Source organism: Chinchilla lanigera, unplaced genomic scaffold, assembly GCF_000276665.1.
Source record: "Chinchilla lanigera isolate Chin_1 unplaced genomic scaffold, ChiLan1.0 scaffold00116, whole genome shotgun sequence".
NCBI classification, from domain to species: Eukaryota; Metazoa; Chordata; class Mammalia; order Rodentia; family Chinchillidae; genus Chinchilla; species Chinchilla lanigera.
In genome coordinates, this window is record NW_004955517.1 from 573,882 (window position 1) to 593,452 (window position 19,571).

Genomic DNA, 19,571 nt, shown 5'->3' on the forward strand with positions numbered 1-19,571 from the left:
CAGCACAGACATATAATCAGATTATGACACACATCAGTGTGCATCTTTCAGTGCCATTTAGCACTAAGCTGCTGTGTATCATTGCTTGTATTATGACACAAATTGAGAGTACCTTGTCAGTCACAAATACTGAATTTCTAACTCTGTAGTTCAGATGCAGATGGGATGTAATAGTACAAAATCATACTCGATTATTATTTTTTATATAATTGGCCATTTTAATACATGAGCATGATTGTCTCATGACCTTGTAGGAAGGAAAGAAGACAAGGATCATATTAAATAATTAGTGTTTTAGGGGGATTTGTGTACATGATGAATCGTTAAACCAAACTTTAAATTTTGATCTTGATGGATGGTGAATGGTGAAGACATATACCATTCCATTTTTTTTCACACTCAATTATTATAAAGACTTTCTGTTTCCTGTTTCACAAAATGGGAAATTGGCTTTGGATTTGGTTTTCAGGGTACTCACTGCTCCTTGATTGTTGCTGTGGGTCTGGTTCGGCTAGAAGCCTCCAACACTGCCTTTGAGCCGTAGCCAGTGTTTTAATCCGCCAGACTGAGACCCAGCTGGGGATCTCAGAGGCTTCAAACTATGTCTGACTGAAACCAAACTAAAGATCTTCCCCAAAACACCTGTCCTGTGTTTCCTATCTCAGGTGAAGGTGAACTGTACACACGTGAGTTCCCTTGCTCTGTGACAGCACACCCACCTAACCCATGAGCCTCTGGCTTCACTTGGTCTTGATTATTTCTAGACTCCATTCCCTATTCGCTTCACCACCTCTACCCTTTCTGGTGTGGGTCACACGCGGAGTCTTGCTTCTGTCTTTCTTGTTCTGTGCTCAGTGCAGTTTTTTAAAATGTGCTCCTTTTCTCACTGCCCACTCTGAACTCCAGTTAATGGCTCTGCAGTCTGCTCGGCGTGAGCCTTGGCCCTGCTTAACATCGCCAAGCCCCATGAGGTTAGAGTGAGGAAGCTCGTGTGTGAAATAGTTCCTGGTACTGGGCTTGTTTTCATCTCAGGAATGATAAAGTGTTTTACTGTCAGCAAGAGGAAGTCAAGAATGGAACAAATTGAACTTTTTTTGCTAAAATTGCCAAGAACATTTAACTTTTATTTCTGAATTGCTTGACTTAGAAAGTACATACAGAAAATACAAAATCAGGAAACTGCTTCTGAGTCCTCCTCCAGTCAGTCTGTAAGCCGCACCTCTCCAGTGCACATCATGGCACGACTCATCTGCCTCTCTCCTTTGGGAGAGACTTGGAGCGCACTATACAGGTTGCTCCCTGAGCTTGCCCTCCCCTCCATGCTTCCAGCTGCTTGTAAGTTAAATTATGCTTTAATTGTGGTGTAATTGCCTCACTGATTAGGGGATTATTGAAGGATTAAAAGGACTAATAATGAAAGGTCTAACAGCCTTATTTGCTGCAAATAAGCTCTATAGTAAGTGACTTTCCACTTAAGAACATCCAAACCACAAAGGTATTTGTCATCCTTTACAACTAATCAGATCCTGTTTTGACATGCAAGTAAATGAGCCATAGAATTATTTTGCCAATTTCAGCTCTGAGCACTTTATGCTTTACCTTGAGGTCCAGAGTTTATTAGCCAAGCCAGTGAAATAAGCCGCATGCAGGTAAGGACAAAATGAAGTGATGTGTTTGCTACTGGTTTTCTGAGGGGAGATTCCTTCTTGGTGCTGGTGTCTGACTTTTTCTTTCTCTCTTTCCTGTCTCATTCCTGCTGTTCCTTTGGAGAAGAAGGGGTCCACACCGAGGAGCTGGACAGTGAACTAGGTAAACCCTTGGCAGCCGCTGTGCATGAGTAGCTGCATGGTGTGTCTCCTGTGACTTGCTTAATCCCTCATTTTCTTGAGTGTGCACCTCTTCAGTTATGATCCTCATTCCGGTTTATCCATGCGAAGGCAGTCGTATAGCCTGTGGGTCTGACTGCGTACAGCACACAGAGCTGTAATACGTTTCATCTGCAAAGAAGGTGTAGATGAATTGAGACTAGAATGAAGTTAGCAAAGTAGCAATGGGTAGTCTCGTAAAATGAGGATTGGAGAAGAACTGACATGGTGCTGGCCATGTCTCTTGAACTTCCATGTAACTTGGCTCAGTGTCATTTTTTTTATTTCCTTAGTGTGAATAGTTATCTATGTAATACCCTCCCAGAAAAGTGAAATAAACAAAAGTCCACAAGACTAATATAATCTTTATTGCAGGAGTAGTTCCCCTGAAATTAATTCCCAGTGATTAATTGCATAGTTAATAAGCCCTATGATTACAGTGTTTTTAAGGCACAAATCTCATATAGTTGACCTTGTCCCCAGAGTGCATGTCTTGGGACTCTAAGCAGTGTTTATTGATGGCATTTTCCCTAAAGTGTACATATTAGTGTAACTCAAGCCTCAACTATTCTAGCTATTGTAGTTTGTGGGTAATTTACATTTGCAGATAGTGCCAAAGTATTTTTTCTTTGCTGTTAGAATATACTGAATTATATTCTCACTAAGTTGAGTGTTTTACATTCAGATTTGAACAACACTAAAATTAGTTTGTGTTGTATCTGATGCAGTCACTGGAGAGTAAGTGGGAAAACCAAGGTCGAGCTGCATTTCAGATTAAAGCCTTGAACTGAAAATTGACCATTAGTTACACTTTCTAAATAAAAGATTGCTCTTAACATTAATATGAATGGACATTACTGAATTGGCCTGGTATTTTTAAGATTGTTTTAAGGACTAAAAATATAAGTGTTATTAATATAAATTATCATTTCTGTTTGGTTGCATGTTCTTTGTTACATGAAGAAAATATTGATCACCTGGAGTTGTGGTACAGAACTTGGTTCTGATTTTCTTAATGTTTGTTAAGAAGATAATAATCGGTGACCATGCCCACAGCGATTTGTGACTGTGGAGAGATCGATGGTTAAAGATGTTTAATAAGCTGTCCTGTGATCCACGCAGTATGAATGGCTCGAGGGTCACCTGTGGAATACAACAATTTAGAACTAATTTTATAAAAAAAATAAAAAATAATTGAAGGAGACCAAGTCAGGCTTTCCATGCACAAAGCAACTGTCTTCATCGCCTGTTGAGCCCATTTCAGCCACTCTTGCTACCTAAGGCACTGGTGTGAGGGACCGCTCTGTGTGGCGGCTGGCCTGCTGAACGCAGTTAGGTGTCCGGGAGCACCGCTTGGTTTCTGTGGCACTCTGAATGCGAAAATGTCAAGAAAGAATTTTCTGTTTTCCTCCAGTGTAACCATGATATGACAGGAAGTTCCGGGTGGTCCTGACTCTAAGAAATGAACTCCAGGGGTGCATTTACATTCCTCTTCATGTCATACCTACAACTGAGGAAAACAGTGCGGTCTGATTGTGGAGCTTGTCAGGGTCAGATCAGATTGCCTGGCTTCCCAGGTACTGGCTCTGTAAACTTAGGCCTTCTTCTTGCTTTCCTCTTTTAAAAAATGTAAGTTGGAACTGAAAGAGGTTCTCTTTTGAGGCCTGTCAGGAAACTTAACGGAATGTGTTTTAATATTTGACTCAGTGATCAGCACATTTTGGGTTTTTGTTTTTGTTTTTGTTTTTTTCCCGGTACCAGGCATTGAACTCACGACTTTGCACTTGCCAGGCAGGTGCTGTGCTGCTGAGCTAAATCCCCAGCCCCTATCAGCACATTTTGGTTATGACTTTATTATTAGCTCATTCTAGCTGTTGGACTTACCCATACTTCCTTATAATGCTCTGTCCCTTTAATATGAGATAGGTAGGAAACCCATCGTGGACCTAGAGTAACTGCAGTTGGGCAAGCACTTGCTCTGACCCGTGTGCTGTATTAAGGAGTCTGTGCATCTCCTCGTTTAACCCACAGTTGATCTTCGAGGTGAGCCTTGAGAAAGACATGGCTCAGAGATGTGGGGGAAGCAGCCCAGGCCACAGAGCAGCAGAGCTAGGTAGTTAGAGCAGAGGCCCTTTCCTGGGCAGTGCCCGCAGGCTCTCAACCGCTCCGGCCTCTGAGAGAAGCTGTGTGGTCCTGTCTTCTCTCTGGTGGTGGTCAGACACGGGCAGTGCCTGTTCAGGGGTCTTCAGAGTGTTTAATTTTTAAAAACTATAATGTAACCACTTTATGGGCTTAAATACTTTCTTCCATTTTCAGTTTTTTATAACCAAATGATAAATTCTAGGACAAACAGCTTCCTTTTTTAAGTCAATGACCCATTTCTATTTTCAGCTTTAGGAGACTAATTCCTGTTATTAAGTTAATCACTACATTGGAAGTGAGAAATCTATCTTTTCCATTCAAAATGAGATTTAACTTGAAAAACTGGAAAACTTCTGAAGATGGTTCATCTATTTCATAAGTGTTTAAAATGTCCAAAAATGCCAGTTGACTGGCCCCGTTTCTGAACCCTCAAACATGAAGGCACTGAGACACAACAGGCAGAAGCAGGAGTGGTTTCATTTCAAAGCTTTGCTGTGCGGCTGTTTTCTGCTTGGTCACTACACCGGTACTTACCTTGTGTCCCTGGTGTCCGACACATCCTTAGCCAAACAGTGGGTGCCCCGTAACTGTCTGTCACATTGTAACTGAGTGAAGTGAGTGCGTGGTATTTCCCTGTTTCATCTAGAGATCATCTGGTCAGACGTTTCACGTTGCAGACTTTGGAAAGAGGTCTGGTGCTGCTCACTGCGATGTGGTTTCTCACTTTCCCCCTCTCTTCTCCACATACAAATGTGTGACTGGGCACCAATTTGCATTTTTTAAATTTTCAATTTCCCAATTCTTTGGAAATATTTTTCTGGTTCATTTTCATTTAAATGGTAATTTCTAGCATTGTAAGGGGAAGCCATTTCCCAGGCATTTGATTTGCATTGGTCTACGGTGTATAAAAATGCCAACTTGTAACAACATCTGCAATTTGGACTTGTCTTGCATTTTAGTAGCTCATGTATCCTGAATTCAAAGACTTCTTTAAAACCTGTTAGGTGTTTTGTTTTTTTTAATTAGAAAAAAGTGGAGAAAATCTGTCTCTTTGTTTACAGACAAGTAATGTGTAGAGCAAAATCCATGAAATTAATATCTCTTGATGTTCATGCAAATCTGAACAAAACGTAAACTGTGAGTAATTAACGTGTGTGTGTGTTTCTGTGCACACGTGTGCCTCTGTCTCAGCCTGGGACTCTGCTCATGAAATAGTCATCATTGAAAACGCTGACCACATGATTCCTTGAATTAAAGAAAAAATTTGCTTCAACATATTGATATTGCAAGTTTGTCGACTGCCAGCTCTTCATAGTTACTTCTAGAAATAATGTTTCACTTTGGAGTATAGTATTGTATGAACTTTCCTTAAATGCATAGATCAGGGTGGCTTTAAAAAGGTCAGAAATTATTGCTCTGTAAGGATTGTTTTAATGGCACAAAACACACCTACTTGCTTCTTTCATGAAGTAAAACTGTCTAGGACAGTGGACCTCTCCCAGCAGATTGTTGTTATAGAAGTCACTCTGACCTAATTAATAAAGTTCATTTCAGCCTTTGATGTGAAACCTTACAAAGTAAAGTCCAGCAGAGCATGGCTCAGTTTTCACTGTAGCACCACATGTAAAAGGATATCACGTCCCCCAAGGACAGTGAGTTGTCAGCAGGGAGGACGTGGGTCAGTCTTCACAGGTGAATTGAGGAGGAAGACCAACAGGCCCAAATATAGTAACCAAGTGATAAAAACCCAGCTCAGTGTGGGCATGTTACTTACACAGTAGCATTTTATTTGGGAACAGGGAGAAAAGATTCAGATTTTATTTTCTTGCAAGGAAAGCAAAACACAGTTATATTGAAAAATGAAAAGAAACATTAATCTCCATCCATTTTTCTTTGTGTGAGAAGGTAGCTTAGAAAAAAATAGAAAACAGTAAATATTTAAGGTGGGAACTAGACAGTCAAGGTAAGTTTTAACTGTTTCTATTAAAATCTGATTTGATAATTAAGAATAAAGGCAGCTAGGACTACATTTATTAAGTTTTATTTTCTTACGTAAAATACCACTAGCTAAAGAATGACTTTGCGTGTAGAAAAAAATACACTGAAAAAATAAAAATGATGTATACTCCTTTTAGTTGGGTGAAATTAAGGTATTTTTATGAGTCGTTCTCTTTTTGCCTAACTCAGTTGACGGTAGTCCCAGGCTCCCTAAGAATCTGCTCTACTTGCTCTAAATGTTGTTTTGTTTTTCAGAACTGCCTGCTGGTTGGGAAAAGATTGAAGACCCCGTCTACGGTGTCTACTATGTAGAGTAAGTGCCTGTTAATAACCCACATGTGTTTCTGCACCTCTGGAATTATGTATTTTATTTTATGTTAGGTAATTCTACAGGATGCGTAGACTTTTCAGATGATTATTACTAGGGACATGCATTTCTTTATTTTTTAAAAGTAGAATCTATTTATTGGGGAAAGAAAGCTGTCTGAGAGAGTGACAGGCGGGGTCATGAGTGGATTACCCTGGAATTCTGTATATTCATGGTGAGCAGAACTTCTCGTTACTGTAAGACACAAGCCAAATAGTAATTAATTTTAAAATGAAAATATCTGTGTATAGTCTAATGAACAAGAAAATAGTCAGTGATACCTGGATAGGTAAACTCTGTCATTAATTCCCTTCCTGAGGACCTGCCTCACGGTTCTTACGTGCCTTGCATTCTGAAGTCTAAACACAGTCCTTGCAGATGAAGGTACATAATAAGCATTACCTGAACAAATGGATGAGAAAGCCCAGGACACAGTAGGACAGATGCTGGGGATTGTTTATCTTCAGGAGGAAGACCTGCTTTAAAAAGTCATTTGGATGAAAACAAATGCCATGCAAATGTATGGTCATAGTTCTGCCGCTGTGAAGACAGCTGGCCTGCTTTCTCTCATGCTGTTGTGTATGACCACATGATGCAAAACTGCCAGGCTATCAAATGTTCACTGTCTAATTTTTTAAAATTATGAGTTCAAAATAGCAAATGTCCTTTGCCATTACTGACATTGGCTCCTTTCACTTAACAATAATTGGCAGTTTGGGAAGCAAGTGGGGTTGTTCCTCTGACCCTTCTAAGATAAATTTCCTTTGTGAGCCCCCGAAATCATCTTTCTTACACATGTACAGCAAGGTTTGTTTTGCTGGAGGTTCATCATACATTGCCTCTCATCTAGCATTTAGTAAGGAAAGGACAGGTAATTACTGTTTTGATGGATGACGAAACATTGTTTTCGAAGGTCAAGGTGTATGCTTGTATGATACTTGCATAGCATGTGCTGTATATATATATATATATATACACACACATACATACATACACTACACAAGCAAAGGCCAGGGCCTGCGCATGTGGGCGCGTGCGTGTGTGTATGTGTGTGTGTGTTTGCCATGGTTTTATCAGCTATATAGCCATCTAAAGTAGCAGTATTTGCAATCTCTTGGCTGAGGGCTATCCCTGTCAATTTATCAGATAGTTGACAGATGTTAGAAGGCTCCTTTTTTTCTTTTAACTTTGCTGCTTTGTGAATGCTCTTGCTTCAGCAAAACCTACTGTAGGAAGTTACTCAGCACTTCTGGCATTGTGTGTTAGCAACAACATCACATATCCTCTTTAATCTTATTTTTCAGTAATCCCATAATCTACTTGTTGCATTTAAGCAACCACATTTTCATATGATACCTTTGACATTTGAGTAGTCAGTAGTTAAAATTCTGGGATTTGAAAACAAACTGACCTGAGTTTGCATGCCTATTTACTACTGTTTGCTGCATTCTAGTAAGGTGAGTTATTAACTGCAAAGAAGTTTGTTTTTTTTCCCATGAAATCAGTAGTGCCCCCTTATCTGTGGTTTCACTATGGTTTTAGGTCAAGCATTGACCTTGTTTGAAAGCATTAAATGAAAAATTCCAGAAATAAGTAATTCATACATTTTAAATTGTGTGCCATTCTGAGTAGCAAGATTAAATCTCCAGCTCTCCGATTCAGTCTAGCTTAAAAGAATGATCACCATGTCCAGCATACTTACACTGCGTAAATCACACTTTAGCTTTCTTGGTTATCAGCCAACTGCCATGATATTGCAGTACCTGTGTTCGTGTTACCCTTGTGTTACTTGAGTATGGCCTCAGAGCTCAAGAGTAGTAGCAATGCTGGCTGTTGGGATATGCTAACGAGAAGCCACCGTGTGCTTCCTTTAAGTGAAAGGTAAAAAAATCTCAATAAAGCACATCTCAATCTCAGTGAAGTCATAATCTTCTGAGGTTGCTAAGGTCTATGGTAAATTATTGCTATTAATCCCTTCTATGCCTGTTCATAAATTAAACTTTATCATAGATCCATATATATGGGGGGAAATCTGGTATATACAGAGTTCAGTATTATCTGTGGTTTTAGGCATCCATAGAGTCTGGGAATGTATTCTTCATGAATAAGTGTTTATTACTGTTTGAATAAGATTAAGACTTGAGTAAGAATAAAACTTCAGAATAAGAATAAGCCTATTGAGGATTTTTCCCAAAATGTGTGTATGAATGATTGCACAACGCTTGGTGTATATGAGCAGGCAGTAACTTCCTCGTTTCCTCTCTTAAGTGTGCTTTTTGATGCAAACAAGTCCATGTCAGTCCACCTGTCTTGCTCTGTTTTAACCAAAGGGTTTGGCCTGGGAGGCCTTTTGCTGCTGGGATGTCTGTTTCTGTGTTGAAAACTGATTACCTTCTTCTCCAGCCACATCAACAGGAAGACACAGTACGAGAACCCAGTTCTTGAAGCCAAACGAAAGAAGCAGCTTGAGCAACAGCAGCAGCAGCAGCAGCCACCACCACCAGAAGGTTGGTCTCTTACCCTGGAGATGTCTGAGCTGGGAACACTAGCCAAAGGCAGGACACTGCCACCCCCGTGTGGTCAGAGCTGGCCTTGAAGAGCCAGGCATCCACCACACAGAGGAGTTGCTATCCTGGAAAGAAACAGACTTCCTGCTGGAGCCTTCCCCACACTCCACGCCCTGCTCTCTGCTTCCTTCCCAGCAGCCCCCCCGGGGCGGGGTTTCCCAAGTTGGAGGTGTACATCATCCCGCTCTCTTTTTTAACGTGGAAAGGAGCATCTTTGGATTGTGATCTTTCTCAGGGTGAAGGAACTCTCTTGCCTTGGCAGCATTTGCATTGCAATGTCTGAATCCAAACTCCTTTTTTGCATTTTTACTTCAGGCAGAATTACTGGGCATGAAGCTAATGTTTAAAGCTTTAGGAGCATTACATGTAATGATCAGAAAGAGCTGGTACTTTACACATAATAATCAGGAAGAGGGGCTGGGGATTTAGCTCAGTGGCACAGCGCCTGCCTGGCAAGCACGAGGTCGTGAGTTCGATTCCTGGTACCAGAAAAAAAAACAAAAAATAGAAAAAATTTTTAAAAATAATGATCAGGAAGAGCTGATACTTTACATGTAATGATCAGAAAGAGCTGGTACTTTACATGTAATAATCAGGAAGAGCTGGTACTTTCAAGTGCTTTTTTAAAAGTTACTTAATTCAGCTTCTTTGTAAAAATAACAGTTCAAGAGTGTAGAACATTGAATTCTCTAATGCTTACCCCCTATATATACAGAAAATTTCAATGGATATACAAATTGCATATGTTAACAGAAAAAATAGGAATGTATATATACACACATTATTTACAGTGTGTGCCATATATAGTGTGTGTGCACATGTGTGATTAACCTGTTCTCACTTTTTTCTCATACCAGTTTCAAAGTTAGTTAATATAGATTTACCGTATAATTTTTAATAGCTGCATAACATATCATTTAGTGAATATTTCCACCATTATTCAGCCATCCATTTATTAATAGATGCTAAGGTTTTTCTAAAATTTATTGTGATTTTTTAAATAAAAGATGTAATATTCCCCTCAACATAACACCTGAATATTAGTATATGAAAATATATGCATATGGAATAGCTATGTACTTTTTTGGTTTTGGTGCTAGGGCTGAAGCCCAGGCGTCATGCAGGCTGAGTACATGCACTGCCACTGAACACACCTAGCCCTTGATTATTGTAAATATGGACCTTAGACTGTCAGTTGGTGAATGTTTTATGCTTTGTGATAACATACAGTCACTCTCACACCTCCTCAGCTCTTCCACTGGAGTTTGGAAACATCTGTAAGCAATAAAACTTTAGGGACACTCTAAATTGTTCTTGATATTATTTTCCCATGTGAGAAATACTCAATTTTTTCAGCCATTTAAAAATGTAAGAGCTGTTGCTGGCTTGCAGGCTGTGCAGAAATAGACACTGGACCAGTTTGACTGCTAGGCTATGGTTTGCCAGCCGCTACACAAGTGTGTGTCTGTGGGCCAGTAGAAAAGTTTTCTTTACTCTTTTTTTATTTAAAAAGAACTTTTTTGATACTGAGAATCGAACTCGGGACCTCATGCTTGCCAGGCAGTGAAAAGAACTTTGGAAACACGTTTTTCCTGAGGTGGTGGACCTTGATGTTGGAAAGTGTGGTGCGGGTAGTGGAGTGTGTGCAACGGAGTGTGTCAGCTGGGTGGAAGGTCACGGTGGCCCATCTCAAGGTTCATTCCCTGCGGGTTATCCCTGCATCTCTGTAGCGTGCGGGGTATAGATAGGACGTAGAGGTCCTGCTGATGGTTTCCCCTTGGGCTTCAGAGACCTCAGAGTTAGCAACTTGGCAAGCTGCTGACCTCCCCCTTCCTCCAGTTTACCATCCATGACAAGCAGGTTCTGCAGATTAGCCCTGCCCTACTTGCCTTTGGGAAGGTTCTCTCTTAGAAGGCTGCCTCTCGGTGACTGTGTCTTCCTGATACTTTTTTATGTGATCTCACTTTGGGTTCTCCAACCAGAGAGCACTAGAGTTTTATTGATCATGTTGCAACATCTCTTTCCCCAAACATCTTAGGCAAGAGAAAGAGATATTGATACCCTTTGCATGAAGTAAGGTCAGACACCAGCTTCTTTCCATTTACGCTGTCTGCCTAGTTACTGGTTTGGGGCAAGTAAGAAGCAGGTGGAGCATGTGGAAGTAGACCAGCTGTCTGAAGGAAAAGTGAGAAACTGTCTCCTTTCTTGCAGAGTGGACAGAAGAGCATTCATCCCTTGTGCCTCCTGTTATCCCGACCCACCCCCCGAGCAACCCGGAGCCAGCCAGAGAAGCTCCACTTCAGGGTAAGGCGTTCTTACTGTCACATCATGACATCAGCTTGAAAACCTTTCAGAGGTGCTTTAACCACTTCCCAGTGGACTCATCACATTCTCTTCCTGTACTGACCATCCCGAGCTTTGCTTGGGCAGGTGTCATTTCAGCCAACCAATTCTGGTAAAGTAGATAAATGTATCATTTTTATAGTCCCTGTAATATTATCTTATAAAAACTAATGAAAAATATTCAATTTTTGGTCATTCTGTTTTTAAATAATTGGCCTGGCAAGTGGTTAAAAGTTAACCTTTGTCACTGCTATCTTTCCTTTGCTAGTATTGTTAATCACACATCGAAACAATTAGGATCTTTTCTGAGTAGAATTTTCAATTATTGGGATAATTTAAAAATAATGATACTTGTTAACCAACTATTGAAACCAGAGTTTCTCAGCACTGTTGACATTTTGGCTGGGTGGTTCTTCCTGGGGTCTGCCCTGTGCACTGTTGCAGCCTAAGCAGCGACCCTGTCCGCCAGCTCTCAGAAGCGCACTCTTCACCTCCCACCTCCCACCTGTGACAGACCAGAGTGGCCCCAGACACAGCCAGATGCCTCTGGGAGCAAGACATTCCCAGAGCTGCCAGTGACTGAGTTAGAGGCCGCGAATGTGTAATATTTGTTAAAGAAGATAAATTCAAATGTTGCCATTAAATATTTCAGAATTCTAGTCAGCATATTTTTCTAATTTTTTTTACAAACATAAATGTTTCTGACTAATTTTTTTTACAAACATAAATGTTTCGATATTGTTATGTTTTAAATTCTCCTCTCCTATTCTTGCCACTTTTATTGGTGTTTTTGCATGTTTTACAATGTTTTAAGTGGTGTCACATTCACAAGTAGCTGTGCATTCACAAGTAGTTTGAGTCACCTAGAGAGGATCTTCCTAAAATATTAGGAGCTCCTGGTTTCTCACCGTCAGGCCGCATGACTCTTCAGTGACCAGAAAGGTTTCAGGATTTTTTTTTCCTTTTAAATAAGAAAAATAGAATAAGAGTCATGTTTGGCAGAGCTAGAAAGTATTTGAGGTACTGAACCATGAACAATAGTCTAAAATCTGTCTTCCTTTCTGCTCTGTAAACAATATATAACTATTAGGTATAAAAAGATATGTGGAAGAATAATTCTTTTCTCAAATTTTGATTCCTCCATTATAATTTTCATGATAACAAAAGTGTCCCTCTGCTGGCTGATATTGTCATTAGGTTAGTATTGATACCAATTTATGTAAAATGATTTCTTCTGGCGTAAGCATGCTTTTTAATGGTGATAATGTCTGTAAAGATAGAATATAGTGTATAATTGCATGTTAATTAACATCCGCATGACTGCAGCCGCCTCAGTATTTTTTGGGTACAAAATGCCTTCTTTGGCTCCCGTCATCCTGCCGCTCCTCTCTGTCAGTCAGTGAGATCCCAGCCTCTTTCCGGCTCCTAAACCAGCTGAGCGAAGCATCTCTCCGAGCGTGCGCGCAGGCTGTGTCCTGTGTCCCAGGCTTTACCACCTGCCCCCTGCTCATGCCAAGTCACTGATAGATTCTCCCATGTGTTCACTCCTAGCCATTTGTAGAAATTAACAGTTATAATTAGCGTTCACTGGTGTTCTGTCAGGGTAAATCCCATGTAGGTGTAATGCTATGGATTATTTCTTCTTTTCCTTTTTCTACTTTTTCTCATTCACTAGAACAACCAAACCCACGTGTAATCCTGGATATGTTCTTTCTGCTGACGTTACTATGAGTGAAACTCTGTGTGTGTGTGTGTGTGTGTGTGTGTGTGTGTATACACACATACAGCCACACATGGTAGCTAGTCAGTCTCCTTTTAAAAATTGTCTTAAAGATTAAATAAAGATGAAAAGTTAGGGTACCAAGTAGTTAGAGCACCAAGAATCCAGATGGCATTTGTCTGTGAACTCCATCTCTAGCCTCATTGTTTATAACACTGGGTTACTGGCTGGATCAGTTACTTGGAATCTTTTGTGTCTCAGATAGGACCCTGTATGGATGCCACTGGTTACTACATGTTGCCATTTGAATCTAAATTAATTACAGTTTTGAAAAATCAGTTCCTCTGTCCTGGCCACATTTCAAGGACACGGGTAGCTAGGTAGACTGGTGGCTGCCATATTGGACAGTGCAGACAAGAGCATTTCCAGCTCCGCTGGACGTGCTGTTCTAGCACTGGTCTAGAGCATCTCAACACCAGATTCAAGAATAGCTTGGTGTGACAGGGAAACAGTTCCTGAGGGTTGTCAGAACACAGAAGTAAGACCCTGATAAAGTGAGTCTAGGCTAGGGGCTAAAATGAGTACATTTTAAAAAGCTATCCCAGTAATTTTCATGTATAACCAGGTCTAATAACTGCTCACTAGTCCAGAGAGTTTTGGTCCCAGAAATCACACATGCCACAGAGCTGTGGCAGAAATCTTCAAATTCCACTGCTTGTGGGTAAGAAAAACTTTCTTCCCAGAGCTGAATTAACTGATTGCCCATCCATACATAAAATGTAATAGAATTGCATAAATGTGAAACCTTCTGACCTTCCTTCTCCAGCTGAGTGGGAAAAGTAAGGCAGTGGTGTGATTTCAGAACTCTTTTCATGCCTCTTATCAAGTTGGAAACATTCTAAGCACAACATATGCTGATGGCTTTAAAAGAATCCAGATAAGATGCCCCGTACCTTCTCGTATTTTCTAACTTTGCCTGTAGTGTGAGAAGTTTCAACACCCAAACACTTCTTTTCAGGCCTCTCAAAGACCTGTTGAATCATTTTTAATGCTTTTGTTTGTTCATTTACTAAAAAAAAGTTAGAGTGCATAAAATGTAGTGGACACTGAATGTACAAATGTACAAACAAAAATACTCAAGAAGCTTCCACCCTAGAGTTCTGCCTCTGTACACATGCAGTGCACTCCTCCCAAGCACAGAGGACCGTAGGACAGAAAGCCATACGAATGGTAAGGACAGTAAGCAGGAAAGGGGGACGGGAAGTGTGACCAGGGGAGGTCTTACTGAGCCAATGACAGATACTAGTGTCTCTGCCTGGCTGAAGTGTATTTCCCCTGAACTCCCTGAACTCTGCATACTCTCTGCTATGAAAGTCTAGGCTTTGACCTCCTTCCCTGAGGTGAACTTCAGGGTGACCTCTCCTGTCCTCACTTCCATCTGAGAATTGGGATAACCTCCATATCCCTAGGCCCCTTACTACAGGCGATCCCACTCTTTGAGAGATGACTGCAGGTCTTGTCTTTCTTTAGCCAGTGACAGTGCCGTCACTTGCCAAACCTGCAGCAAGCCCTGGGAATGCGCTGTACAGATTCACGAGCAGACCTCTGACTACATGCACTTTAAAAGAACCTCCTTCTTGAAAGCCTGAAACTTTTAAAATACGCAGTTAAAAATTGTATGCATGCCCAGAGACTTTTTAAGGCCTTTTAGTTGTAGCTAACCAAAAGTAACTTCCTGAGTGCTAGTCTTGCAGTGCAGGGTGTACGGGGACTTCTCTTTCTCAGTTTTTTTGGGGCGAAAAATAGCATTTTTGATCACAGAGACAGGGAAGATGAAGACTCTGGCAAGAGTGGGGCAGAAGAAATAAAAGTCTGCTTGATCAATTTTGTCACTACTTGGGACAGAGACATTTCTCAATTACAGAGGAATACTTCATAAAGCCCCAAATAAAACCTTTTTATTTGTACCTAAAATATTATTTGTGACTATATCAAAAAACTAAATCTTAGGTTTTGTATTTAGAAGTTATTAGGTATCTCTTACTTTATTTTAAATATGCCAGTTAAGGGGCCGGGGATGTAGTTAAGCAGCGCAGCCCCTGCCTGGCAAGACAAGGACCCGAGTTCGATTCCCAGCACACTGCCACCCCCAAAAAGAATAAATATGCCAGTTGAATTGGAGGCTGTATGGCTCTTGTTTGTAACTATTTAGGTTTAGTTTAGGGGTTTTATTTTGGTTTGTGGGTTTGTTTTGCTTTGTTCTGTCTTTAAATATCTGAAGCCAAGAATCCTAAGCTTTGTTTAAACAATGAACCTTAGCAGTAGTTGACTATTTCAAAAATAATTCTAAAGGTGCAAGTAAGTAGGAAAAGTCATCTGACATTACAGTTCCCTTCAAAATAATGACCTTCAACTTTGAAAATAGTGATTCTGGGTTTTTGTCAAATTATTCTTTGTGTTTCCTGATATTATCTGCATTTCAGTCTGAGCTTTCTGTTTGATTAAAAACAGATGTTTTGCTCACTTGCTCAAGCCCAAAGCAGCGCCCAGAACCCATACTGCACAAGAAAAGAAAAGGGAGAAAAGAACACACAAAGGCCAACTCTACTTTTTTGTGGTACTCAGTTACTGTCAGATTGTGTAAACTGAAGCCGGGGGAGTGTGTCACCCACGAGGCCAGTTCTGTTCTCCCGGAGTCTTCTTCTGGACCTTAATGATGGCACGCTTATGTGCCCAAGCCTTCTCAGCGGAGGCTCTGGGAACGATCCTGTCCTTGAAGTCCAGAGGGAGGACTTTGCCGAGACATCTCCGAGCCCAAAGACCCAGCCCTACAAGCTTGGAGAGTTACCACCATGTTGTCGCCTATCTTCTTTAATTACCTTTTCACTCATGGTTATATTCTTTCTGCTTGTTTTAATCCAGGCAAACCCTTTTTTACACGAAACCCTTCTGAACTGAAAGGCAAGTTCATTCATACAAAGCTGCGGAAAAGCAGTCGTGGCTTTGGCTTCACGGTGGTTGGCGGGGACGAGCCTGATGAATTCCTCCAGATCAAGAGCTTGGTCCTAGATGGTCCTGCCGCACTGGATGGCAAGATGGAAACAGGTAGAGCCCACATGCCTTAGCGTGCTCTGTGTTTCGAGACTGCTACCTACATGTAGACAGATCAAATGACATATGAATTCAGGGGTTTACAAATGCCCTTTAGCCTCCTTGGAAAGAACCGGACTCCTCCATTACAGAAATTCATCCCTTGATACAAATTAAAACCTTTGAAGCCATTTTAACTTTGGAAAATTATTAGAGTGCTATTGAATACAGTAAAGCAGTAATGTACTAAAAATGCAGATCCATTTGAATAAATGCATTCTAAACTTGGATCTCTGCAATGAGAATTTCTTTTTAGAAGAAAGCACTAATGTTCTTTCAGTGATTATTCCTGTTAGCAGGGAGGACACTAGATGCTAAAAGGGTGTTGTATTAGCAGTTAAAATAAGCAGTAGCAGTGGTCTCTTCATACCGATGATATCACCCCCAAGTCCGGTTCAGCCTTGTATTTGTCATGTACAAGGGGCAAAATTTACCTCTTCCCCCTTAGGGCTTTTGGCTAGGCCTAAGAATTACACAGGACACATTAGTAGGAAAAAAGATGTGGAACACTCATGTGGAAATGAAAGCCTAAAAATACAAAGGTGGGACATTTAACAAGTTGGACACAGTAGATTTGGGACAGAGTAGTTAACTATATAGAGAAGAGAACAGGGAGTCAAGGCCTGGCTTTACAAAGTGTCGTGTGCAGATTTCTCTTGCATTTGACTTCCTGTCTCTGACGGTGGGAACTTTTTGGCACAGAAAGGATGACTTACATATGAAATTTCATCTCTTATTTTCAGGAAGGAAAAGAGAAAGGGTCTGAGTGCCTTTCTTATACCTGTTATTTTCTTTAGGTCAAAATAATCCTTATTCCATAGTAGCGTAGTTTGGAGTGGTATGTTCTGAACTTTAGTAAGATGTTACATATTGACACAACACTTCTGGATACTGTGTGTTTTGACGTTTAAACTCTTTACCTTTTACAGGGGATGTAATTGTCAGCGTGAACGACACCTGTGTTTTAGGACACACACATGCCCAAGTGGTGAAAATCTTCCAGTCCATTCCCATCGGTGCCAGCGTAGACCTTGAGCTCTGCCGAGGTTACCCATTGCCTTTTGACCCAGATGACCCCAATACGAGTTTAGTGACCTCGGTAGCCATCTTGGACAAGGAACCAATCATTGTGAATGGACAGGAGACCTATGATTCGCCAGCAAGCCACAGTAGTAAAACAGGCAAAGTCAGCAGCGTGAAGGATGCCAGGCCAAGCAGCCCAGCCGATGTGACTTCGAACAGCTCCCACGGTTACCCCAATGACACTGTCTCTTTGGCTTCCTCGATAGCCACTCAGCCAGAGCTCATCACTGTTCACATAGTCAAAGGGCCGATGGGCTTTGGTTTCACTATTGCGGACAGTCCTGGTGGTGGCGGCCAGAGAGTGAAGCAGATCGTTGACAGCCCCAGGTGCCGAGGCCTGAAGGAAGGGGACCTTATCGTGGAAGTGAATAAGAAGAATGTGCAGGCTCTCACTCACAATCAGGTCGTGGACATGCTGATCGAGTGTCCCAAAGGGAGTGAGGTCACATTGCTGGTGCAGCGAGGAGGTACGGAGGGTTTTCTTGCTCTTTGCCGTTTTGATCCCAAATCTGTTGCCTCGCTTGCTGTTCTTAGGTGCTTGGTTTAAAAAAAATCTGTTCCTTTACAGTTGTTTTTATTTAAATGTTGGAATAGTTTTAAAATGCCTTTTGAGTGCCCCAGATGCTAGTCTCTTTAAAACGCTGCTATGGTTTATGCAGTGTGCCACACATGTGCAGTGAGAGACATACTTTAAGGCATAAATCACATTATGTCTTTGAAAAACTAAGATTTAAAAACCCTGGCCCTCTCAGTCTCCTGAGACCTGCCAGCACAAGCCTCCGAGTGTGGTGCATACCCACTCCCCATCTCACGCTCTTCCTCCGTCTGTCACTATGCTTTAGCCACTCAGGCTGTTTCGAAAAATCACTTTCGTAGCGCTTCAAGCCCTTTTCTGCCGAGGCCCCTGGTGCCTCCTGTCCCTTTGCCTGGACGTCCCTCTGTTTTGGCTCTTTGTTCTGTGACTGAGCGGCAGTGAGGTCTCTTCTTGAGAAAGGGTTTCTCTGATGACCTAAATTAGCCCCATGACACTTCCATAAAATGCACTTCCTGCACACCCTTCATTGTGATGCCCTTTGTCAGAATCAAGGAAGTGTCAGGTCTTTGTTTTTCTTTTCACTGTCTCATGGATCCGTCAAGCCAGGGCCGGTGTCTGTGTACTGACTGCTGTGTGGCCAGCATGCAAAGTGCCCGCCTCCTCTTAGGCCCCTGAGTGAGTGGCTTTGCGAGTGATTGTTGCAAGGTGGAAGGGCAGTTCTCCCACCAGTGATGCTGAAAGTTTGCCTCAGCCTCCAGTGTAATGAAGTGGGAAAGGACCTCTGAGAACCAGACTGTCCTAGGGGTTGAGATATTAACATGTTCACAGCGCGGCTGTAATTCAGATGTCTCGCTACCAGGCAGCTTGAACCACTGGTGGTCCATATGTGACTGTCCCATCAAGTGGCACGGCACAGTCCCGTCAGCTGGTGCAGCCACCCAGTGGGACACTCGGGCACGGACCGTTGGCAGTCCCAGGTGGTGGGAGTGTGTTACGCTTCCTTCCTTGTTTCTTCCTGCTTAAACCCGCATACCTGCCCCACCTTTGCCAAAATGATTCCTTCCTTACACGGCATATTTGTGCCATCTGCAAAGAGATCAAGAACCAGACTTTCATTTCCTCTTGGTCACATTGCCGTGAAGGTGCCCATTCATGTCACAGCAGCCACACGCGTGCTCCCAGGAAGCTGCATGTGTGTGATCAAAATGACTGGATTCATGGGAAGGAAACCCAAAATACAGAACAATGCCTGATGTGAATCAAACGCTCAACTAAGCTTGCTTAAACGGTTATAAAAGCAATTGCACAGATTTTATTTTTAAAAATGTTCCACTGCAATTCTGAAGTCTCTTCATGAAGCTAGACCACTAGTTTCCTGACAACTGGTTTGTGGATAGTGACCAGATATAGTAGGAGATAACTTGAGCATACAATTGATGACGGCAATAACGATGGCAGTGGTGATGGTACTCGCCTCTTACAGACAGACTGGTGACTTACAAGGCACTGTCCTGCCTGTGCACCCTCTCATCTGATTTTCAACGTTTCTCTGCAGCTTCGAAGGTGCCGGTCCACAGTAGGCCTAAGCAGTTTACCCTGCTGCTATGGTTTCCATTCAGTAATCTGCCTGCTTAACTCTGAACAGCACTGACTTTGCATAATTACTCATTTCTGTGGCCAACAGCCTGGAAACTTCTGAATAGTTCTTGGCCCGTCAGGCACATTTCTGATCCACCCACTGCTCATTTGATAGTCACAGGTCACTATACCGTGCCAGCGCCTGCATTTCTGTTGCTTATGT

The 19,571-nt window shown here is 41.8% G+C and overlaps 1 protein-coding gene across 7 annotated transcripts in view; it reads left to right on the forward strand.

Moving 5' to 3' along the window:
• The window catches only part of Magi1 (membrane associated guanylate kinase, WW and PDZ domain containing 1), a 599,700-nt gene that overhangs the window by 519,183 nt on the left and 60,946 nt on the right, over nt 1-19,571 (forward strand). For 3 of the 7 annotated variants that reach the window (XM_005409011.2, XM_013506941.1, XM_013506942.1), the window contains exons 7-11: nt 6,261-6,318; nt 8,776-8,879; nt 11,151-11,243; nt 15,925-16,107; nt 17,082-17,702. In XM_005409011.2, coding sequence (XP_005409068.1) covers nt 6,261-6,318; nt 8,776-8,879; nt 11,151-11,243; nt 15,925-16,107; nt 17,082-17,702 — 1,059 coding nt within the window. Of the gene's footprint in view, nt 1-1,770; nt 1,810-6,260; nt 6,319-8,775; nt 8,880-11,150; nt 11,244-15,924; nt 16,108-17,081; nt 17,703-19,571 lie in introns of all 7 variants that reach the window. The other 4 variants (XM_005409004.2, XM_013506940.1, XM_005409005.2 and 1 more) reach the window with 2 other exon arrangements.